This window comes from Cyprinodon variegatus, unplaced genomic scaffold (genome assembly GCF_000732505.1).
Source record: "Cyprinodon variegatus isolate N-32 unplaced genomic scaffold, C_variegatus-1.0 Scaffold1667, whole genome shotgun sequence".
In the NCBI taxonomy this organism is placed as follows: Eukaryota; Metazoa; Chordata; class Actinopteri; order Cyprinodontiformes; family Cyprinodontidae; genus Cyprinodon; species Cyprinodon variegatus.
Window position 1 is genome coordinate 88,283 of NW_015152120.1, and position 9,642 is coordinate 97,924.

The 9,642-nt window shown below is 40.7% G+C and overlaps 1 protein-coding gene across 1 annotated transcript in view; it reads right to left on the reverse strand.

Moving 5' to 3' along the window:
- Positions 1-9,642, reverse strand: part of mmp24 (matrix metallopeptidase 24) — a 50,764-nt gene that overhangs the window by 32,582 nt on the left and 8,540 nt on the right. Inside the window, exons 2-3 of the mRNA XM_015404212.1 lie at positions 2,965-3,113; positions 2,776-2,892 (exon numbers count right to left, since the gene is read on the reverse strand). Coding sequence (XP_015259698.1) covers positions 2,776-2,892; positions 2,965-3,113 — 266 coding nt within the window. The remainder of the gene's footprint in view (positions 1-2,775; positions 2,893-2,964; positions 3,114-9,642) is intronic.

Consider the following 9,642-nt stretch of genomic DNA (forward strand, 5'->3'; position numbering starts at 1 on the left):
GATGGATGGATGGATAGAAGGATGGATAGATGGATGGATGGATGATTGATGAATGGATGGATGGATGAATGGATGGATGGATGGATGGATGGATGGATAGATGGATGATGGATGGATGTATTTATATTTTCAGACATATCTAAGCCTGTGTTTATTTCCCACAGTTGAAGTGTAGCCAACAGTTTTGCTGACCATGTGTGATTAATCCATCTGTGTTACCATAGAGCTCATTCTTTCCTTTCTGATTTATAGACTTGGTTTTTCAATATGTTTATACATTTAATAAAACCCATGTTTGGCTCAGTGCCTCCATATGCTTTTAAAAAAGATGGAGGATGTTTATTAGCTTGGGTCCAGTCTGCATCACAGCACTAAAAGCACAGAGTTGGTCCCACCGAGCTGGGATTTATTCCCCAGCCGGCTTCCTCTCTGCTAACCGAGCCGCCCACATGATTACAGGGAGGAGATAGATGTGCAGGATTAAAGGTTCCTCTGGTTCCTCTGGTCCAGGAATCAGTCCAGGGAAAAGTTAAAGTGAGAATATTCCCAACTGCAGTTGCAATGATTTACATTAACCCATATTTTTACACCAGACCTAACAATATTATTCAATGGCAACTGATTGTTTTGGGGGCAGTATTGGTCCATTGTTGTATAGATTAAAGGCCAGAAGAAAAAAGTATTTTTGATGCTACTAAAGTTTTCAGATCTAGTTTTTTCTGCTTCACAAAGACCAACAAGACATTTCCTCTTCAGGTTTATGCTCTTGGGTTAAGCCGTATAGTGCCATTTATTAAGGACACTTAGGCTGAAGCAGAAGTGCGTCAGCAGTTTCAAAGTATTGTAAGAATCAGGATGCTGATGGTTCAGTTAGCATAGAGGAGCTATAAAGATTCCCACAATCCTTTTGAGTGGTGTTGTCACTACCTGAACCGGAAGCTTGATCACAACCATCACATTTGCACATGTGCAACCAGAAATACATGCAGGTCGCCATTAAATGATGTAATTAGGGTATCAAAAATATTCCTAACATTAAATCCTTAAAGCGTGTTAAACTACACTGTATGAAATATTAAAGATGACTTTTTACATTCTTTACTTTATATTGCTTGTCTGAAATCAGCGAGATGCTCATATCAGTCCGGAGAAATTTGATCACTGTTTTGGTTTTCCCCTTTTGGACTTTGAGTTTTGAGTTTTCATTATTTAAGTATTTCTGTTTTGTTGATCTTTGGTTTATTTTCTATTTTGTGTTATATTTAAGCAGTCTTTAGTTAATCTATGTTGCTCCCTTAAGCTTGTCTTCTTTCCCCTAGCTCCCTTCTAGTCACTTCCATCCACACCTGCTCCATATCAGCTGATTACCCCAGTCTTTGTTCTGTCTCCCATATATACTCTCCCTGTGCAGTTCTTCAGCACTGGTTCCTGGTTGTTACTTGGTTTCCTGACGTGTCCTTTTTTGGGGGGTCTTATTCTTGTATTTTGTTTCTGTTGCCATTTACTTCATTAAACCTACAAGATCTCATCTCTGCCTCCCTCATCTCTGAATTTGGGTCCTCAACCAAACTGCACCCTCACGTAGACAATCACACTGTGTTTATCTGTATTTTAGTTCTGTTTTCTGTAGATTATGCACTATAAACCACACGGGTACCATAAAATACACAGATAAAACCAAAAAGGACTGTAATTGAATGTATTCGGTAGCATGGATTGTATTGGAACGAGGGTAACTTTGCTTTTCTTTTTCCTCTTTTACTGAACTTTGCAGCTCTTACATCAAATCCTTTCTTGCTGCTAATGGTACATTGGCCCAGCAAGCATTAACACTACAAATGAACCAAATGAAGGGTCTGATTAAAACAGTTCCAACACCAGAAGTTGTAATCGGCCAGGGTCCTGGACTGAGTCACCCTGGCCTGATCCGCTTCAGAAACTGAACTTCAGGGACAGAAAAAAATTCTCCAAAGGTTTGGTGGGAAAACAAACTAAAAGTTCTGAGTTTAAACACAGAACTCCAGCTTCCTCCCTCAGTCCTTTTAGGAGTACACATCGAGAACCATGAATGCACAGGAAAACTCCATGCACAAAGACACTGGGATTTGAACTCGAGACCTCTTTGCTCCAAGGCACCAGTGAAAACAACGGTGACAAAGTGCAGCCAAACCCAACAAAGTAAGATGAAACAAAGCATATTTAAAAAAAAAATCCAAACTTAATCATTGTGATGAGGATATTAAAGCACCTCCATGAGATAATATCAACATTTAATATTTTAATTAAATCCAATTATGAAACAGTTCAGCCCACCTGAATCGAGTTTACCTGTTAAAACCTTCAGGATTCTCACCTTCTGATATGAAAGTTTGATATTGAAAAAGATATGTAAGTTTAATGAATGAATAAATGAAAGAAACTAAGTAATTAGCATCGGGATGGAAACAACATCTTGGTTGTGTTCACCAAGTTTATGGGTTTTCTATAATCTGATTCAGAATCTTAATGCATAGATTCAGCTGGTTGTTCAGTTTCTGGATGGAGGATAATGTGAACAGAAGAAACAGAAGGAGCTGGAATATGTTCAGGGTCTCCTGGGAGTTTTCTAATCTGCATTAGAGCGGCTTTTAAAGCACCGACCCGATTGGTTTAACAGTGAGAGCTCAGCAACCCGAGAAACAGCAGTAAATATACAGGCAGAGAGAGGGGTGGTGCATTCCAGCTACCATGGGACACATTAGGCCAAACCAGCCAGAGGGAGGCCGGATCAATTACCTGTAGGTGATCCTCTTCTCCCTCCACTTCTGCCCTGTCAAGGCGTAACGTTTGTTTCTCTGCCTGCGGCTGGTGTGAGGATGATCAGGAACGCCACAGCGAGGCCTCCGCATCCACCTGGACATACAACAGGATAGGAAATTAAGCTATTTAAAAAGAAGTTATCATTGAAATTAGTCAGTAACTCACTCTATCGTCGTCTCATCCAGGATTCCTGTGACTGGGATGCCGTAGAAACGCTGCATGGCGGCCACGGCAGACTGCATGGCTTTTTCCTGCCGCAGGTCAGACGTCCGGACGTCATGAGGCAGCAGGTAGCCGTAGTTCTTCAGCCATGTCTGCAAGAGAGAAGAGGAGAAAAGCATGAAAAATATCTGTCCATTTGGCAAATTAAAGCAGCTGTTGGTGCATAACAATCAGGAAACGATTAAAGGTCATCTGAAAGAGAGTACAATCAAAGGAAAACATCTCAGACGTCTCAGCCTACGATCAGGGCGTGAAATTTAAAGAAATAACCAAAAACCCAAGAGCTCCACCTTAGACTCTACCACACTCGATTAGCAGGTCAAAGGTCCTAACCCTGAACCAGTTTGGAGCTTGTTCTCTCTGGAAACAAGATGACAGCAGGACTTTGGTCAGGACAAGACTTCAAGGATAACGTCCTCTGGACAGATGAGACCACAGCAGGAACATGAAGGACAGAACCATGGATGGAGTCGTCATTCTGCAGGAGCTGCATCCAAATATGTAGTTAAGAATAATTTATGGAGTAAATTACCTCTGCATTTAACCCATCCCCTTGGGAAGCAGTGGGCTGCCATCATGGGGCACCCAGGGAACAATCAGGGTTTAAGGGTATTTTATTCAGAGAGCCACAGTGGCAGTCTGTGGGAGGTGGTTTCGAACTCACATCCTCAGGATTCCAATCTCTATGCCCTAACCACTAGGCAGCCACTACCCCTAGTTGAATAGTCGACTCCCAGAATGTAATCATTCAGATGGAAACATTAAATAATTATTTACTGTTAAAAGAGTTATAATAGTTACAGTTTCATAGGAAACATCACATCTTCATAAATTGAAGTCCTTGACCCTAAAGGAGCAGTGAGTGCTGCTGATTTTCAAAAGAATCCCTTTCTGAACATTTATCACAGGTGTATCAAAGCAGATTAAAATCAAGAGATGGCGGATGAATGAATGGCAGCAGTCAAGTAGGTTCAGGATGAAAGTGAGGAGAACCAGGAGGAGGAAAACAACCAAAAAGAAACAAAGTTAAAAGAAAGCAACAGAAAAACTAAAATCTCTTTTAGATGAAGATGCGTCACAGCCAATTATCTAAATATGGATTCATAGAGAATGTTTATAATATATTTTCACTCATGAATTAATAATAACCATATTATCATTCAGCTTAATTTCATACTTTCAGACAAAAAAAAACACAAACAAATGTTTTTTTTTTCTCCCTGAAACTCAGGGAGCATAACCACACATCTCATTTAACTCTGGGAGTTATTCTTTATTTTGCTCCAGAAGATCCTGGAGGTCAGTAAGTTCAGCTCAGTGCTGCAGCTAAAAAAACAATAAAAGGACTGAAATGAACAAGAAAAAGTTCACTCAGACTTTCAAAAATCACCTAAAAGTTTTTCCTCGGGAATCAAAGAATCCACAGATTCCAAACCAACTCATTTATGAAATATTCTCTGTACGCTGCTTCTTCAGACGGAACTCTGGAATGGTTCTGTTCTCTGAAGGAGAGAAAGAGCGGTGGAAGAGATCAGAGGAAGAGATCAGAGGAAGATAGATGTGTTTGGAGAGGAGAGGTAACCAGGAGGGAGGAAGAGCTTCTCTCTACAGTCCAGCATTAATAATTCAGAGCGAGGGAGCCTCTCCCAGCCGGGTCAGGTCCACCAACCTTCAGCTCCAACAACAATATTAGAAGATCTCCAACACCGACCCTGGCTGGATGATTTTCAGCACCTAAACAGATAATCTAAAGTCCAAAAAAAAGCTTCAGAAAAGACGAACATTAAAGTTTGAAATAAGGAAAAATTTACAGCGACGTTTACAATAGTCATCAAGAATTAAATAATATCACAGCGTTGAGACCAGCTGTCAGCGTCTCCTAGATGTTTTATCTGTGGTCAGTCCCTGCAGAATAAATGTTATTAATGTTTAATCAGGTTTTTTTTTATCTGCAGAACATTTTCTGCTGTAATCCTGTTGAGTGTTTCTGTCTGTTTAATGAAGGAAAACTAAGAAGGAAACAGAAGCTTCTGCATCTCACAGATGAAACTAATTAAAACAACAGCAAAGCTGCTTTAATGAAAATATTATAAACTGTTATCTAATCACATTAATCCTTCAAACTTGACTGTTTTTTTTTTTATTCTAGAGCCTCTTTTCCTGAACAACTCCATAGATAACAAGGAAAAAGGCAAATCCCATGAAAACAAATGATTACTTTAACTTTCTGCCTCAGACCGACTCTGAACTGAGCTTAAGATGTTTACAGAAAAAAACCAGACCTCATTTAGAGCTTTTACAGGTTCTCTACAGAGAGAGCTAATACAGTGATCAATGGGCTTTGGTGTCCTTTCCCTGTGCCTTTTTAAAACCATGGACATGTCTGGTTTGGCCATATGGTTCAGGTTCAGACCAGTGTCCAGAACTCCTAATGTTTACGGGCTGGGATGTTCCTCACCAAAGCAAAGTCTGTCTCTCAGGCACTCGAGCCCAGGTTCTCGTAAGAAACCATGGAGAGATTATACTGAGATTAATGTGTTTGCTATGATTGGACACCCTGGGGTTTCTTATAGGCTGAATGGCAGACGTTTGTTCCCAAATTTAATATGTAGCTTCGACCAGTTTGAGATTCTCAGCTTCTAATCAGAACCGATCCATGGAACCGGTTTTAAAGAAGTTTGGATTCGGCCCTCTCTTGGACAGAAACAGAAAGCCATAACTACAAGTTTAACTCCTGCCCAGTAAGTGGCGCATTCCCACTCACCTGCTCTCTGTATCGTTTGCCGGCCAGTAGCCAGGTCCACTAATGGTAACCTAAATGATAACTTAACTTCCAATTTCAGGCTGTGAACGAGCAGGACTGGGAGATGACCTGCATGCTGGGTGCGATTGAGCGCAGACTAGCTGTGGCGGTTAAACTCAAAGGTGCGATGGGATAATATCTTGGCTGTGAACGCTCGCTTCAAGGTGGAACAGACCAACAAATTTGTAATATTAGTCTCGCCACGAAAGAGCCAGCAAGAAAAGGCTGAGGGAATTTCCTGTGCAGCCTGCTCTCAAAACAAGAAGTGTTATTCTCGATTCGACCTCCCCCCTTTATGTAATCTCCGATGTTACGGTGAAAGGGCACAGAAGACCTTCTCTCCCCCTCCCCTACCCGTGAACATCTGTGGATGCGCTCAGTAACTGTTGATAAACTTCCATCTCATCAAGGATATTGCCTGTGGGTGGCGTCTACGGACGTATTGAAAGCATTCATCATACACACACAACTAATGTCTCAAATGTCAGATTTACTTCATGTGACTCCACCTCTGATGTGACCCTCTGCTGAAATGTCTCTGAAATGTGTTTTTATGTGCTTTTCTTGTGCTGAGGTTTTTTTGATATCTCAAGCTGTACCCTGTCAAGGATAAATTGTTAAATATGCTTTTTTCCCCCCTCTCTTCCCCAATGTAGCTGTCGGTATACGCCTGGGACCTGGGAAGCCAGGCAACCGGGGGGAACCTGGCAAGCCATAAGAATGCGCTACTAGCAGCGTTCTGCGGCTCGCATGGCCTCAGTAAATCCGTTCCCCCTCTTAGCCCCCCCACCCTAATGTATGTGATCTGATGTACTTAAATTTTGATTGTGTTGTAAATTGTAGTTGACAATGAAGATTGATTGATTGATTGATTGATTGATTGATTGATTGATTGATTGATTGATTGATTGATTGATTGATTGATTGATTGATTGATTGATTGGGAACCGTGCAGAGTTAGGCAGGTGAATGAAGTCAATAATTAAGGTCAGCAATCAGGGCAGATCATGACATATAAATAATTTAAAACCATACGTATACAAAATTTATTTTTCAGTAATATCTGTACTTTTATGTTGCACCACTCTAGATATTATGTGGATGTGGTACCTTTAAATAAATGTATCATTTTGATAAAAACATTCTAGCTATGACCTTTAAAACTGTGCACTGATCCAGTTTGAGTTGCATTTTCTATTGCATGGTTTTAGGAAATCGTCCGAAAAACGTTTCTGGGGTTTCAATGATTCTGTTCATCTAAATGTGAGAGTGGTTGAAACTAAGATTTATACGGTTTTAATAAAAGATTTTCTGCATCTGACATTTAGAACCACAGCAGCAGGAGAACAGAGACCAGCTGTGGACTCACTGCAGCCTCATCTCCTCCTGCAGACGCTGCAAAAACGATTTGATCTCAAGCAATCAGCAGTGAAAACAGGCAGCGAAGCTGAACAGCGAGTGATTAATGAAGCTCATCTGTGCACCAGAGAGCCCCCGTCTGCTGAGGCGGTTTGATGTTTGTGGAGGATTCCCTCCTTGAGAGCAGTACAGATCCTCAGACAGCCCTGATCAAATCTGCTGTCAGACTTTCTGCTCTTTGTCTCCTCAGGATGATACGAAGCAGATCAGATTAATCAGGCTGGATGAACCAGAGTTCCTCCTTCCAGATCATGTCAAAGTGAGTCTCAGTCAGACGGATCGGGTCACATACTGAGCCAGCGAGGACGCGAGGGACACAGTCATCTTATTCAACTGCTTATTTCAGTAAAAGAAACTATAAATCTGTTTTCTGAGGCCGTTTTTGAATACAGTTTCTTTTCTTTATTTATCAGAGACACTGATTCCCTTCAGAAACAGTCAGAATCCAAGAAAAAATCACACAAAAACATCAACAGTAAAGAAGCCATATCTGGTGGACGAGTCTCAGGGTGGATTATGACGAGTTTCCCTCATTTCTGTATGAACATTTCCCTCACCAATAAAACTAAAAGCAGTAGACGATGAAGAGAAACCCTAAAAACTCTGAAAACAAATCTGATTAAACTGAGATAACTGCAGATTGATGCGTCTTAAAGGCCTCATAGACGATGCTTCATGTCTGCCTTCACAGCAGCATGTGGGAGTTAGAGCGCTACTACCCGCCTCCGTGGAGTTAACCAGAGAACTGCGGCTCCATCAAAACAAAATATCTAGGAAATAAAATCTGGAAGTGTAAAACATCTCTTCATCATGTAGCGCATCTTCACTCTCACTGCACGCTCCTCTTCCTCTCTCGGCAGGATCCTTTCTCTTCAGAATCAGGAGTCTATCAAATCTCTAACATACAGAATCAGCTCCAAGTCTGACATTGAAACTCTGTTAAACCAGAGGTGCTGCTAACAACTTGACTGAGTCTTTGACTTTCCTGACACAAATAGCTGCTTACATTGAAATAGTTAAATTCAGGAAAACTTGCTGATAAATGATGCAGTCTTTTAACAAATCACCAACTTTAAATCAATTAATAGGAGCATAATTGGGTCATCAAATCATCTTCAGCCCAAAGGAATCATGTTTTCCCTTCTGCTGATTTCTTAAACTTTTCTCACAAACCTGTCCCCGGTTGAGATGTTTCATTTTATCATCTTTTGGAGGTCCTTTACTTTCAGGCGACCTGCTTAGAGTTTTCTGTCAGCATATTTTGATTTTCACAGCATTTTTCTCTTCACAGCTTTTTTTCTCCTTCTTTTCTTTTTTTTTCTTTTTACTTTTGCAATCCACTGTGTAGATTCCTTTCTTTGTCTGATGCTCAGACACTTTTCTATTAATCCAGCTGTTCTCTGCTTTGTGCCAAGTTTCCAGTCAATCAGTTCTTTAACATCTGCAAAATCTCATTTCTTTTGAATATCTGGTGGAATTAGCTTTCTTACTGATTGCATTATTTTTTTCTCTATTTATTTTGGAAACATGGAAAATAAATTATTCTGAAATCAAGTTTATCTTCTTCATTTGCTTAAACATCAAGGAGTTTAAAAACCAAAGCTCTACATATCTCTTATCTGACCCAACCTCTAACAACTGGATCACCGCGGCTTACATGGAGCAGCAACATCTACTCCTGTGTTGATGCACCATGTAAGCTGTGGTGTCATATGACGCTCATATATCATCTACACTCACATAGTGGACGATCAATAACTACCAGGGCATAGATGATAGCTATTCCCCAGAGGAGCTGCAGAGAGAGAATAGGAGAATCCGGGAAAGACCTGCAACAGGACCTGAGGATGCACCAGGATTACATCTACAAAGGGTTGGTTCTGGCCTTTATAAACAGAGTTTAAATAAAAAGTTCAGTATTTACAAGCTTAATGCTAAACAAAGACCAGATTAGCCAAACTAAATTAACATTAACCAAGCTGGGCTAGGCCAAACTAAACAAAGTAAAACTGATCTGAGCCTAATTAAACTTTTCAATGACATTGAGGTAGACTGCAAGGAAAGGAGTTTGTCCTGCAACCACAGCTCCATCTGTCTCAGTCATTAAGCAACACACCGGTGTAACGTGCCTGGCTGCTGTCAGTGAGCCCCAGGGCAGCTGGGGAAACCTGTAGCTTACCACCATTAGTGGGGGAATGATTGGATGGCGTGTTAAGCAATGTGGAGTACCTTGACTTGAAAAGGCTCCATATAAATACAGGCCAAGATAAAACCACTGTAAGCACAACCAATGTGAGAGGCACTGAACTACTATAAACTATAATAAGTTAAAGTAAACAGAGAGTAGAACAGCTAAGCTACATCCAGTTAAGCTACGTTTAAAGGTATAGTGGAGGATT